The sequence below is a fragment of the Camelus ferus genome, chromosome 11, assembly GCF_009834535.1.
Source record: "Camelus ferus isolate YT-003-E chromosome 11, BCGSAC_Cfer_1.0, whole genome shotgun sequence".
Taxonomy (NCBI): Eukaryota; Metazoa; Chordata; class Mammalia; order Artiodactyla; family Camelidae; genus Camelus; species Camelus ferus.
In genome coordinates this window covers 42576244-42590706 of record NC_045706.1, presented here as the reverse complement: position 1 = coordinate 42590706, position 14463 = coordinate 42576244, and the positions used below count along the sequence as shown (strand labels likewise).

The window sequence follows — 14463 nt, the reverse complement described above, 5'->3', positions numbered from 1 at the left end:
TGCTAGTACTTTCTGTTGTTATTGTTGCTAAAACTGTGGCTTTGAGAAAAAGAAATTATTAGGCAGGAGGAAATGCATATAACACAGACTGTACACTGAATTGTCAGGATAAGACAAGCAGACACAACACTCCTGTGTTTAGACTAGGGATTGGGCATTTAAGAAAATCTTGCCAAGTTTAAATGTGGCTGACATGTAATTATCATATTTTTCCTTTACTTTCTCCTGCCTCTTGAGGGACTCCATAAAACAAATGTGCTTAACTCTTGTACAGACAGGCATCCTCAGAAAAGTCTCTTTCTATAATGTCAACTATCTAAATTCTTCTAGATTAGAGACACCAGCCAGGAGCCCTGTGGTCGCCTGTCTTTTCTGAAAGAACCAAAGACAACAAAAGGACTGCCTCAAACAGCTGTTTGCAACTTAAACATCACTCTGCCAGCACATAAAAAGGTATCTTTAATACTGGTTTATTTTAACTTTCTTTCCCTGGTCTTGAAGAAGTGGGCCCTTGGTATGCAACTAAGGAATGCTTTGTAACATGATTAAAGCTCTTAAAACTCCAGTTTTATTAGTCTCTTTGTGTAGATTGACTTAGTCTTGTGACTGTGGTGTCAAATTCTTATGGTTTGTATGATGGAGTCCTGTTTATTGCTTCTGCTTCTGCTGGTAGCTCATAGATTGTTATGCTTTCAGATAACTTCACATGTTAACTTGCCATGGATGTACAGCTCTTGATATTTTTTGTCGGCTTCTTTTGATTTGCTTTGCTTTCTAAAGCAGCTTGCATTTTGTGCTCCCTACTCAGTTCCTTTTCATATCCTGATATTCTTTTCCCTGCTGTCCATTATAATATTCCTTGTCTCTGCAATGCATCTTGGAACCAAAAGGAGACAGAGTCAGATCAAGATGATGAGGTAATATGAACACTTCTGCTTTTACTCTATCCAGAGATAGACTTGAAATGGCGTCTGTATAAAAGAAGTTGCAGAGGGCTGAAGTGTGGGAAACGTATTGTATTTGTGCAGCTCTTAGCTTAAGTGAGATATATAAATTTTTTCTTAATAGTTCACTCTTCTTCCACATACACGGAAGAGTATTTCAGTACATTCAATAAAATTATAATCCAGCTAATGTTAAAAAGAGGAACTCAAGTTCTTTCAGCATTTTTAAATGTGATAGATTGGCATGGATAAATACACATCTGTTCATGTCTACCGTTCTAACTTTTAAATCAAAGATCATGGGTAATATATGAAATATTATTGTGCAAATCACCTTATGTTTTATGCAATATAAAATAGGTGCTCAATGGCTATTGATAAATAGTTGGTATTCTATATTTAAAGAAGTTTATCTCGGCCATTTTTAAGGGTATAATTGTTCAATTAAGTTTCAAATGAATTTTTCATTATAAGTTATCTCCTAATATTTCTACAAGTTATATGATCACTAGATTTTTAAAACTCACACCTCAGCAATAATAAATAGAATTTGGCAGCTGTAAGACTAACATTACTTCTAATAAAACCATTAACCTGTTTTTAATCTCCTCATCTACATTTTATGCCTGTTAACATACAGAAACAACAGCAGTTATCGGAATAGTAAACTTTGTGTGCCTTTTTTCCTTGAATGTACTCACCAAGAGTGAGTGTACATTGTGATATATGTGCTTTCAATACGAATGAATTTGGGAAAACTTACCGCTCAGCATCAGAAGTCTCTGTAATGCTTGTCTTTTCTTTGTAGTTCCCTGTAGTCTGCTGTGTTGGTGCTCCTACATTTTGCTAAATGGTGGTTATTTGGTTAAGACGTCGGGGTGGGGTTGTAGGATGACAAGGGGAAATTAACATTTCCCTGAGGAAAATCCATAAGAAGGGAAAAAAGCATAAACGAGATGTGCACATGCCAGCCTACAAAAATGTTTCAGAATGATGAAACTGTCACAAGGAAGCTGGACGTAGTCTTTTTTTTTTCTTTTCCAGGGCGAGAAAGCGGACCGACGACAGAGCTTTGCATCGTTAGCTTTACGTAAGCGCTACAGCTACTTGACGGAGCCTGGAATGAGTGAGTTTCCTAACACACTTACTGATCTATGTGGATTTTTATAAGAAGAGACATTTTTTCTATACAAACTGAATTTGGGGGTCATTTGAAAACCCACGGCAGAAGAAAACTGCCTGCAGGAAAACTTTATCACAAAATCTAAGTGATATAGTGTAGATAGGTGAAAATATGAGGTACAAACACCCCTAGGTCGTAGCTTCAGAAGTTTTTTTTTAAGCCATTAGCTATTTTTAAAATTCCAAACACTTACTGTCTCTGAAAACCTTGATTTCACTTTGATTGTTAACTATGCTAGGAGATAATGTACCATTGTTGCTTTAAATCTGTGCTCAAAATAGAAAATCTTTACTTTCATACATGTGGAATGGTATAAAGGATGATAAAGTAACTCTGGTCAGCATCTCATTTTTCTTAATATAGGTAGGTCATTATCTCTTAGCCCTGATTCCTCCTTTTCCCAGTTGTAAGAATTGTGTTTTCGTGCCTTCTTGAGGTAGCACTTGTTTACTGATTTCTTATTTCCTCCCTCCCTCTGCTCTTTATTAAACATCAACTCTAAGGCTAGTCTTCACTAGACTCGTTACCTTTTCTTCTCTCGATGATTGTTTTGGTTCATTGTTAACTGGCTTGCAAGTTATCAAGGCATAGACTCATTCAGTCATATTCGTTCATTCTCTGTGTCTCCCCCTCCCTCCTCCCTCTCCTTTCCTTACCCTTATGGTCATCACCTCTGGTGGTCACTACAGCCCTCAAGATAATCCTGTCCACCAACAGGAACTAAGAGTGTGGAGCAGCACTGTGTCTGACTGACGCAGAGTGGGTGCCACTTTCGCCATCAGAGGAGGATTTATACAAAACTTAGTTTTAAATTAGGGAATCATTTCTAGCTGTTTCCCATTACTCACAGTTACTTGAGTTCAGGGAGGATTGGACATTTACCAGTAAGAACCACAGCTTTGGTTTTCCACATCTTTCTTGAATTCCTGTTTCCTTGAGCCAACATCACATATTAAATGTGCAAGAGGAAACTACTCCACTCCTTAACGCAGGTGGGCTTAGCATAATCTCCTGGAGTCTAGCTCCCTGACTATCTAGTAGGGAAACTTATAGTCAGACACAAAATGGGGGACATAAGAGAAATGAAACTCTACCACACTCATGAATGTTCTTCCAAATTTGTTTTTTCCTCTAGTATAGATGTCTAAATGTTTCCAAAGCCACAGGCTAAAATTAACTCCCATTTTGCTACAAAGCAGGGAAGGTACATTTGTGCGTGTAACAAGATGGTTTTTCAGTGCAACTGACTCTCCCAGGTAGAAGTTTTCCTTAGAATTCTAATTTACCCTAGAGCGAAGGCTCTCATGGGGTAGCTGGCTGGGACTCCCAGGCAACATTCGCAAGCTTCAGACAGGCTCCATGGATCGGCTGCTTGAGGTCAGGGGTGCCTCAGGGCAGGAGAGCGCCTATCTGATTTTGGTCCCTAAGGTATTTGTTTAGGGGACATAGGAGTTGTAAGGTCAGGTGTGTGCTAAGTCAACTGAATTTTTCCCAGTTCTGAAAATACTGCTACTTTTTGGTTCCCTTCAGTTAAGGTGTATGTAGCTTATCTTCCTTGACTTTTGATAGAAGGAAGAGGGTACTTTTCTGTTTTATGAGAGGGTGCACAGTGAGATGAACAAAAGGATAGAGAGAACTAAGAAGGGACTAAAAGAAAAACTAAAGAAATGTAGCTGCAGAATTGGTGTTAGAACGCCAAAAGAATGCAACTTTTCCCGCATTACCGTGTCCTTTCCAAAACCCCCACGCCCCCAGAAGAAAGATTCTGGTGTAATTCAGTGCCTGACATCCAGAATCCCCTTTGTTATAAAGGGTATCACAAAATATGTAACTAATCAGTAAATTGGCTGCTTCGTGCGAAGCATAAAACCATAGATGTGGTTCAGAAGACTTCTTTCCTTGACGGAGCCAGATTTCAGTGGTAAAGGAAAGATGCTTTGCCAATTTCTGCTGGTTATAAAAGTTAAGTTCTCTTGAGACATTGAGCTGAGCCCAAATCCCTGAATTGAAGGAATCCCCAAACCTTCCACTTGCAACGTGGTGTTTCCAAAAGAATTAAGCAATATAACACTGAGAATTATGGCTGGGGGTAGGGGAGGGTAATGAATGGGTGAGTTTTTCCTTAGTTCTTCCACTTTTCTTTAGAATAATATGTAAGCCTAGAAAAGGGTACGTTCTGAATGTTTGAATTTAAATGTACGCTAGGAATGAAAATCTTCACCCTTGTGGGAGTAGCTGCTAATGCAAGGACTGGAGTGTAGCAATGGCACGAGCACAGCATGAAGAGGAGCATAAAGATGAAGCAGAGTCTCATTTCCTCTTCGCATTTCTATTATTCTGAACCAGTGCTTTCTGGGAACGAGACCATACTCAACTCTGACGTAGAACATTAGCCCTTGGCAGGCATTCCAAATGTCTGTGACCAGCTCGGTTTGTTTCTTAGAATTGTAGAAGCAGAGAGGACTGAGTGTGTGTTTGCTCTCCCCCAGCCAGTGTGCTTACCTCGTTTGTATGTTTCTTGTCCCACTGCCAAAAGAATGCCGGTATTAAATCCATCTTTCCTGGTGGTAGGTCTGCCTCATGGCTGCTCCAGTGTTTGGGGGTATCCATGAGTCCCATGAACATTCTGGGAAGGCACGAGAATTGGTACCTTTGCCATTGATTAAATATACATACAGATATATACTGTATCCCACTGTAGATATTTAAATATGGGGTGTTAAAAATATGACTGCTTTCAAAATTTTCCCCATGATACCTTTTGAGAATTAAAAGCATAATGGATTATGAAAAAAGTATCTAAGATAAACTATATGCTTTTATCCGCAATGAAGACACCACCAGATGTGGATATATTTAGTTGCCAAAGGATTTTTAATAAGCAATGTTAAATATTTTTCTAAAATCTCAAAAGGTACCAAGACTTCACGTCTCATGGAAAAAGTGTACTCTTCTTTCTAAATGCTGTTGTGAAAGTATTTTTAAAGTTTACACATTGTGCATAATATGGCATAAAAACTGTATTACTTCTTTGGCTTGTTTGCCATGATATCACGCATGAGAAAATGTTTCAGTTGCTTTGCTTGCTTATGGTAACCATGAACCATATTTCTGGTTTCCCCCCGCTTTGTGTGTGTGTACACATGCATTCTAAAATCATTTCATACATTTTCTTTCTTCCTCATCAAAAGGAATATACTGCATGGAAAAGATAAATGCAAACATTCCTTTTGTTTTTTTCTTTTAAAATTCTGACTCAGAAAATTTCTTGCTCTTATTGGCTTTTTATGGGTGTGAAGCATAACCGAATTGTGCATGGAAGATAACAAATTTAAAATCCAGTGGCTTCACAGTTTGCACATCAGTTGCCTGTCAGTTAAAAGTTATTTTGGATCTGCATGAACTAGGCTTGAGTGGTTTTCTAAAAGAGTCTTAGACATTGAATGTATAGCTATACACAATGATATAGTTCTAAGTAGGTGCAATCTGTATCACCAAAAGGTCCAAGGAGAGGGAACGTTAGAAATTACTAAAATGAGTGTTACATGGTTGCACAAAACAAACGTGTGCCTATACAGGCAAAACAGAACGGCTACTGATATTTCAAAACCAGCACATAAGAAAGTCAATAGGAAGTAAGGGAACGGTTTTCCATTGTGGTTATTTTTCTCATCATTAATTGTTTCCTCATGTTCTTTATTTTTCATTGTTGGCCTATTTGGTTGCAACGTGCTTTTTCTGTCTTTCATTTCATATTGCTCTGTGTTTTATTTCGTTTTATTTTTAACTTTGGATTAGTTATGTCTGTAGAAATTTTTTTTCCTCTTTTTATAATTGTTCCTTTTGCCTCTTCCATTCTAAATCATGCAAACAATTGTACTTGCTTCTGTAATATTTCAAAGTTTACTGACCAATATTTTTCTCTGGTCTCTCTGTTTCTCAACCATTTTTGTTGATTTTTGTGTTTGATTTCATTTTAAAATTTAAGAAACAGTTGAACGGAGTGCAGGAGCAACAAGATCCCTCCCCACTACTTACTCATACAAGCCGTTCTTTTCTACAAGACCATACCAGTCCTGGACAACAGCTCCGATCACAGTGCCCGGGCCGGCCAAGTCAGGCTTCACTTCCTTATCAAGTTCTTCCTCTAATACGCCATCAGCATCTCCATTAAAATCAATATGGTCTGTTTCGACTCCTTCTCCAATCAAATCCACGTTAGGCGCATCAACCACATCTTCAGTTAAATCCATTAGTGACGTGGCATCTCCAATTAGATCCTTTCGGACAATTTCTTCGCCAATAAAAACAGTGGTGTCACAATCTCCATACAATATCCAAGTTTCCTCTGGTACCCTGGTTAGAGCTCCCACAGTCACGGAGGCCTCGCCTTTAAAAGGGCTGGCATCCAGTTCCACGTTTTCCTCTCGAACCTCTCCAGTGACTACAGCAGGATCTCTTTTGGAGAGGTCGTCAATTACTATGACGCCCCCTGCCTCCCCCAAATCAAACATTAATATGTATTCCTCAAGTTTGCCATTTAAGTCAATTATTACATCCGCAGCACCGCTAATATCTTCACCTTTAAAGTCAGTGGTGTCTCCAGCTAAATCAACAGCTGAGGTTATCTCATCAGCTAAAGTTACAATGGCCTCTTCTCTCTCATCACCCGTGAAACAGATGCCTGGACACGCAGAGGTAGCATTAGTCAACGGATCTGTTTCCCCTCTGAAATATCCATCATCTTCAACCTTAATTAATGGATGCAAAGCCACTGCCACGCTACAGGAAAAAATTTCCACAGCTACAAACTCTGTGAGCTCTGTGGTTCATGCAACCACTGACACAGTTGAGAAAGTGTTCCCTGCCACGACAGCAATGCCATTTTCCCCACTCAGGTCCTATGTTTCTTCAGCACCATCAGCTTTTCAGTCTCTAAGGACTCCTTCCGCAAGTGCACTCTATACATCCCTTGGGTCGTCAATATCTGCAACTACCTCATCTGTAACTTCATCGATAATAACAGTGCCAGTATACTCTGTAGTCAATGTTTCGCCAGAACCAGCACTAAAGAAACTTCCAGACTCTAATTCACTTACGAAATCAGCAGCAGCCTTGCTGTCACCCATTAAAACATTGACTACGGAGACACATCCACAGCCCCATTTCAATCGAACTTCATCTCCAGTTAAGTCATCTTTGTTCCTTGCACCGTCTGCCCTTAAGTTGTCTACACCATCTTCTCTATCTTCCAGTCAGGAGATACTAAAAGACGTGGCTGAAATGAAAGAGGACCTAATGCGGATGACTGCAATACTCCAAACAGATGTGCCTGAGGAGAAGCCATTCCAACCCGAACTCCCCAAAGAGGGGAGAATGGACGATGAAGAACCTTTCAAAATTGTCGAGAAAGTAAAGGAAGACTTAGTGAAAGTTAGTGAAATCCTCAAAAAAGATGTCTGTGTAGATAACAAAGGACCACCCAAATCACCAAAGAGTGACACAGGACAGTCTCCCGAAGATGACTGGATAGAATTTAGTTCAGAAGAAATAAGAGAAGCAAGACAAGCTTCTGTGAGTCATTCTCCCTCTCTGCCAGAGAGAGTACAAGTAAAAGCCAAGGCCGCCTCCGAAAAGGATTATAACTTGACCAAAGTGATTGATTACTTGACAAATGATATCGGGAGCAGTTCACTGACAAACTTAAAGTACAAGTTTGAGGATGCAAAGAAGGATGGTGAAGAGAGACAGAAAAGAATTTTAAAGCCAGCAATTGCTCTGCAGGAACACAAACTCAAAATGCCTCCAGCCTCCATGAGGCCGTCCACCTCCGAGAAAGAGTTATGTAAAATGGCCGATTCCTTTTTTGGAACAGATACAATTTTAGAGTCTCCAGATGACTTCTCTCAACACGATCAAGATAAAAGTCCCTTGTCCGACAGTGGCTTTGAAACAAGAAGTGAAAAAACACCTTCAGCCCCACAAAGCGCTGAAAGCACTGGTCCTAAACCACTTTTTCATGAAGTCCCCATCCCTCCAGTCATTACAGAAACGAGAACTGAAGTGGTTCACGTTATCAGGAGCTATGAGCCCTCAGCTGGGGATGCTCCCCAGCCCCAGCCAGAGGAGCCCGTGTCACCCAAGCCTTCACCTACTTTTATGGAATTGGAACCAAAGCCCACCACTTCTAGTATTAAAGAGAAAGTTAAAGCATTTCAAATGAAAGCAAATGGCGAAGACGACGACCACAACCGAGTTCTCGGCAAAGGCGTGCGCGTTAAAGAGGAGACTCACATCACCACCACCACCAGGATGGTTTATCATTCTCCGCCAGGCAGCGAAGGTGCCTCTGAAAGACTTGAAGAAACCATGTCAGTCCACGACATCATGAAGGCCTTTCAGTCCGGGCGGGATCCTTCCAAAGAGCTGGCAGGTCTGTTTGAACATAAGTCGGCAGTGTCTCCAGAGGTTCACAAGTCTGCTGCTGAAACCTCAGCCCAGCATGCAGAGGACAACCAAATGAAACCCAAACTGGAGCGTATAATAGAAGTCCACATCGAAAAAGGTAACCAAGCTGAACCCACTGAAGTCATTATTAGAGAAACCAAAAAGCATCCAGAAAAGGAAATGTATGTATATCAGAAAGACTTATCCCGGGGAGATATTAACCTAAAAGATTTTCTGCCAGAAAAACACGATGCTTTTCCTTGTTCAGAGGAACAGGGTCAGCAAGAAGAAGAAGAACTCACTGCTGAAGAGTCACTGCCTTCTTATCTGGAGTCTTCCAGAGTGAACACTCCTGTGTCCCAAGAAGAAGACAGCCGCCCTAGTTCTGCTCAACTCATATCTGATGACTCTTATAAAACATTGAAGCTTTTGAGTCAACACTCAATAGAATACCATGACGATGAGTTGTCAGAACTAAGAGGGGAGTCTTACAGGTTTGCTGAGAAAATGCTTCTGTCAGAAAAGCTAGATGTGTCTCATTCTGATACTGAGGAATCGGTTACAGACCATGCAGGACCCCCTAGCTCAGAGTTACAGGCGTCTGATAAGCGGTCCAGAGAAAAAGTAGTCACTGCCCCCCCAAAAGAAATTCTCTCCAAAATCTATAAAGATGTGTCTGAAAATGGTGTAGGTAAAGTGTCTAAAGATGAGCATTTTGATAAAGTGACAGTGTTGCACTACTCTGGCGATGTTAGTAGTCCAAAACATGCCATGTGGATGCGCTTTACTGAGGACAGATTAGACAGAGGTAGAGAGAAGTTGATATACGAAGATAGGGTGGACAGGACTGTGAAGGAAGCTGAAGAAAAACTGACTCAAGTGTCACAGTTTTTTCGTGACAAAACCGAAAAGCTCAATGATGAACTGCAGTCCCCCGAGAAAAAGCCACGCCCTAGAAATGGCAAAGAATACTCATCTCAAAGCTCCACCAGTAGCAGCCCTGAGAAAGTGCTCCTGGCAGAACGGCTGGCATCCAGTGATGAGTGGGTTAAGGCGAGGCAGTGGGGCCAGGATGGACAAGGCTTCCCTAAAGCTGATGAGAGGGACGCAGCCAGCCCGCCCAGCAGCCCAGAGAAGGTTGTTGCCCAACAGACTGAGGACAGCAAGTCCACGGAGGAAGCCAAAGGAAGCGTTTCACAGAGCAAAGACCCCGAAGGGCCCCAGTCTGGGTTTCAGCTCAAACAATCGAAACTCAGTTCCATTCGACTAAAATTTGAACAAGGCACACAGGCCAAAAGTAAGGACGTTTCTCAAGAAGACAAAAAGCCAGATGGCCAATCCAGAATCCCGGTTAAAAAAATCCAGGAGAGCAAGCTACCTGTCTACCAAGCGTTTGCCAGAGAAAAACAGCAGAAGGCCGTGGATCTCATTTCGGATGAAAGTGTATCTGTGCAAAAAGATTTTATGGTATTAAAGGCAAAAGATGAGCATGCCCAGAGCAGTGAAACTGTTGTAAATGATTCCAGCTCTGATGACGTGACAAAACAGAGAACTGAAATGTTAAGTAAAGCTGTGCCTGACTATTTTTCTGAACAACAGGCTAAAGACTTGGCCTGTCATGTAACCTCAGATTTAGCAACTAAGGGACCATGGGACAAAAAGGTCTTTAGAACGTGGGAAAGTTCTGGAGCCACTAACAATAAGTTGCAGAAAGAAAAACTTTCACATGTACTTGTTCATGATGTAAGAGAGAATCACTCTGGTCACCCTGAGAGTAAAATGGTTGATCAAAGGAATGAATTTTTGTCTGTGACTGAGAGAGAACACAAATTGTTAACTAATGGCTCTCTCTCAGAAATTAAGGAAATGACTGTAAAATCTCCCTCCAAAAAAGTCTTATATAGAGAGTATGTTGTTAAGGAAGGGGAACGCCCAGGTGGCTCTCTTGACCAGCCTTCCAGGAGAAGTGACAGCTCAGCCGTGTCGCACATCCCGGTCAGAGTCGTGGACGAGAGGAGGATGCCGTCTTCTCACATTCCCGATGGTTTCTGCGAACAGTCGACATTTCCAAAACATGAACTATCCCAAAAGTTATCCCAGTCAAGTCTGAGTAAAGAGACACTTGAGACACAGCACTTTAATTCTATAGAAGATGAAAAAGTTACCTATTCAGAAATCAGCAAAGTTTCCAAACAGAGTTATGTAGGCTTATGCCCGCCTCTCCAGGAAACCGAAACCTCCCCGACCAAGTCTCCTGATTCTTTAGAGTTTAGTCCAGGAAAGGAATCTCCCCCTAGTGATGTATTCGACCACAGTCCCATTGATGGGTTGGAAAGAGTGGCACCACTAGCCCAGACAGAGGGAGGGAAAGAGATAAAAACGTTACCTGTGTATGTCAGTTTCGTGCAGGTGGGGAAGCAGTATGAAAAGGAGATACAACAAGGAAGTGTAAAAAAAATCGTAAGTCAGGAATGTAAGACAGTACAAGAGACCAGGGGGACCTTTTATACAACTAGACAGCAGAAGCAACCTCCTTCTCCCCAAGGGAGTCCCGAAGATGACACTCTAGAGCAAGTTTCCTTTCTAGACAGCTCTGGGAAAAGCCCCCTGACCCCAGAAACACCCAGTTCAGAGGAAGTGAGTTACGAATTTACGTCTAAGACACCAGACTCGCTCATAGCTTACATACCAGGCAAACCCAGCCCAATTCCCGAGGTTTCTGAGGAATCTGAGGAAGAGGAGCAGGCCAAGTCAGCCTCCGTGAAGCAGGCTACAGTGGAGGAAACAGCAGCAGTCGAGCACGAAGTGCCTGACAACGTGAGCAAAGACTCTAGCCAAAGACCCAAAAACAACAGAGTTGCCTATATTGAGTTTCCCCCTCCTCCGCCACTGGATGCAGACCAGATGGAGTCAGATAAGAAACACCCCTACCTCCCTGAGAGAGAGGTTGACATGATTGAGGTCAATCTGCAGGACGAGCACGACAAGTACCAGCTGGCTGAGCCAGTCATCAGGGTGCAGCCACCCTCACCAGTTCCTCCTGGGGCGGACATCAGTGATTCCAGTGATGACGAATCTATTTATCAACCAGTCCCAGTTAAAAAATACACCTTCAAGTTAAAGGAAGTAGACGATGAACAAAAAGAAATGACACAATCCAAAGGCTCTGCTGAAAAGGCCTCCACCCAGAAAGAATTGGAAATGAATGGATCCGGAAAAGATCACGAATTTGGCCTTGGCCTTGATTCGCCTCAGAATGAAACTGCCCAGAATGGGAACAACGACCAGTCCATCACAGAGTGTTCCATTGCTACCACGGCAGAGTTTTCTCACGACACAGATGCCACAGAGATCGACTCCCTGGATGGCTATGACCTGCAGGATGAAGATGACGGCTTGACAGAGAGTGATTCTAAACTCCCAAGCCAAGCCATGGAGATTAAGAAAGATGTCTGGAGCATGGAGGGCATTCTGAAGCCAGCTGATCGCTCCTTTAGCCAAAGCAAACTTGAAGTTATCGAAGAGGAGGAGGGAAGGGTGGGACTGGATGAAGATAAGCCACCACCTAAAAGTCCTTCATCTGAGAAGACTCCTGATAAGACTGATCAGAAGTCAGGGGCTCAGTTTTTTACACTAGAAGGCAGACACCCTGACAGATCCGTGTTTCCCGATACCTACTTCAGTTACAAAGTAGATGAAGAATTTGCCACTCCTTTTAAAACAGTAGCTACCAAAGGCCTAGATTTTGACCCTTGGTCCAGTAACCGAGGGGACGATGAAGTTTATGACGGTAAAGCGCGGGAAGATGAAACTAAGCCATTTGGTCTGGCTGTGGAAGACCGCTCTCCAGCAACAACCCCTGATACAACGCCCGCCAGAACGCCAACTGACGAAAGTACCCCAACTAGTGAGCCTAACCCCTTCCCATTTCATGAAGGAAAAATGTTTGAGATGACTCGCAGTGGTGCAATTGACATGAGCAAGAGGGATTTTGTTGAAGAGAGGCTCCAATTTTTCCAGATTGGTGAGCATACTTCTGAAGGGAAGTCAGGGGACCCGGGGGAAGGGGATAAAAGTATGGTCACTGCCACACCACAGCCACAGTCAGGGGACACCACTGTAGAAACCAATCTAGAGAGAAACGTAGAGGCACCTACAGTCGAACCTAACCCCAGCAGCCCGACCAGCGGAGAGTGTCAGGAAGGCACATCCGGTAGCGGCTCCCAGGAGAAGGCAGCGGCAGCCACTAACACCTCTAAAGTTGATCCCAAGTTGCGCACGCCTATAAAAATGGGAATTTCTGCATCCACCATGACCATGAAGAAAGAAGGCCCCGGAGAAGTGACAGATAAGATAGAAGCTGTGATGACCAGTGGTCAGGGATTAGAGAATGAAACTATAACAGTGATCTCAAATACAGCCAATAGCCACATGGGCGTTAGGCCCCAAGAAAAACATGATTTTCAAAAAGATAACTTTAATAACAACAACAATTTGGATGCTTCCACCATACAGACAGATAACATCACAAGTAACATAGTTCTGACAGAACATTCTGCACCCACTTGTACCACAGAGAAAGCTAATCCAGTGAAAAACTCCTCAGGAAAAAAGACAGGGGTACTGCAAGGACACTGTGTGAGAGATAAGCAGAAAGTTCTCGGAGAGCAGCCAAAGACAAAGGAATCCATAGGGATTAGGCAAAAATCCAAACTTCCCATAAAGGCCACTTCACCTAAAGATATCCTCCCACCAAATCATATGCCAAACATTAATGTGAGTAAAATGAAGCAAGTTAGTCAATCTGAGAAAACCAAAACTGTTACTACTACTTCATGTGTAGATGTGAAGTCTAGAATTCCAGTGAAAAACACACACAGGGATACCACAGGCTCAGTTAGAAAGCCGTGTGCCACACACAAGCAAGAGCAGCCAGAGAAGGGCAAGGCCAAACAGCTTCCATCCAAGTTGCCAGTAAAGGTAAGATCCACCTGTGTCACCACCACCACCACCACCACCACCACTACCACCACCACCACCACCACAGTTAAAGTTAGGAAAAGTCAGCTTAAGGAAGTATGTAAACATTCCATTGAATATTTTAAGGGAATTAGTGGTGAGACCTTAAAGCTTGTGGACCGCCTCTCTGAAGAAGACAAAAAGATGCAGTCCGAGCTGTCCGATGAGGAAGACAGCACCTCCAGAACCACGTCGTTGTCCGAGACTTCCCGGGGTGGCTGGCCTTCGGTTACCACGAAGTCTACTAGAGATAAGAAAACAGAGGCAGCACCTTTAAAATCAAAGAGTGAAAAGGCCGGCAGTGAGAAAAGGAGCAGTAGGAGGACTGGTGAGAATGAAGGCAGTCAGGTCTCTCGAGCACTCTTTGCTCACATCCTGGAGAACGAACATAGTTTGTAAACACTTTCCGACTCGTAGACCCTAGTGCATGAACTGTCGTGATTGCCTGTGGAGTGACTTAACCGTAGTTTCCCATTCTGTCATTGTCATCTGTATGTGCTGTCTATACACTCTCTTCCTTTTAACCCAACAACACTGTAGACAGCTAGGGAAGCATGCTGAAGATATTGGTGTCTTTCAAGATGAGCAACTTTTTTTTTAAAATGTGCTAATGGATATGATTCTGTCAAAGTAAAAGCACAGATGTTGAAATGCCATCGTGGTGTTTTCACCAACACAACAATTGTGTAACTTCTGTGAAGTAGCTAGCTTGTCAGCATGTTGAATTCCATTACATTGAGCATCCATGTAGTCTGACATTTGGCCTGATGCAGTTGAAAATCAAGTGAGCCATGTGAAAAGAGAAGTGTTCATGTAGGTGATTAGGACACATTTGAGTGTACAGTGTTAGCATTAGTGTCTCTGTAAAAT

The 14463-nt window shown here is 42.4% G+C and overlaps 1 protein-coding gene and 1 long non-coding RNA gene across 7 annotated transcripts in view; one reads left to right on the top strand and one right to left on the bottom strand.

Moving 5' to 3' along the window:
- The window catches only part of ANK3 (ankyrin 3), a 304223-nt gene that overhangs the window by 253859 nt on the left and 35901 nt on the right, over window positions 1-14463 (top strand). For 3 of the 6 annotated variants that reach the window (XM_014557324.2, XM_014557325.2, XM_014557326.2), the window contains 2 exons: window positions 331-453; window positions 1989-2070. In XM_014557324.2, coding sequence (XP_014412810.1) covers window positions 331-453; window positions 1989-2070 — 205 coding nt within the window. Of the gene's footprint in view, window positions 1-330; window positions 454-890; window positions 918-1988; window positions 2071-6115; window positions 13922-14463 lie in introns of all 6 variants that reach the window. The other 3 variants (XM_032491465.1, XM_032491464.1, XM_014557311.2) reach the window with 2 other exon arrangements.
- LOC116667161 lies at window positions 1570-6303 on the bottom strand. Its single transcript, XR_004323943.1, has 3 exons — window positions 6166-6303; window positions 4630-4753; window positions 1570-1860 (listed from the first exon to the last, which is right to left on the bottom strand). It is a non-coding gene; the product is annotated as an uncharacterized LOC116667161 (long non-coding RNA).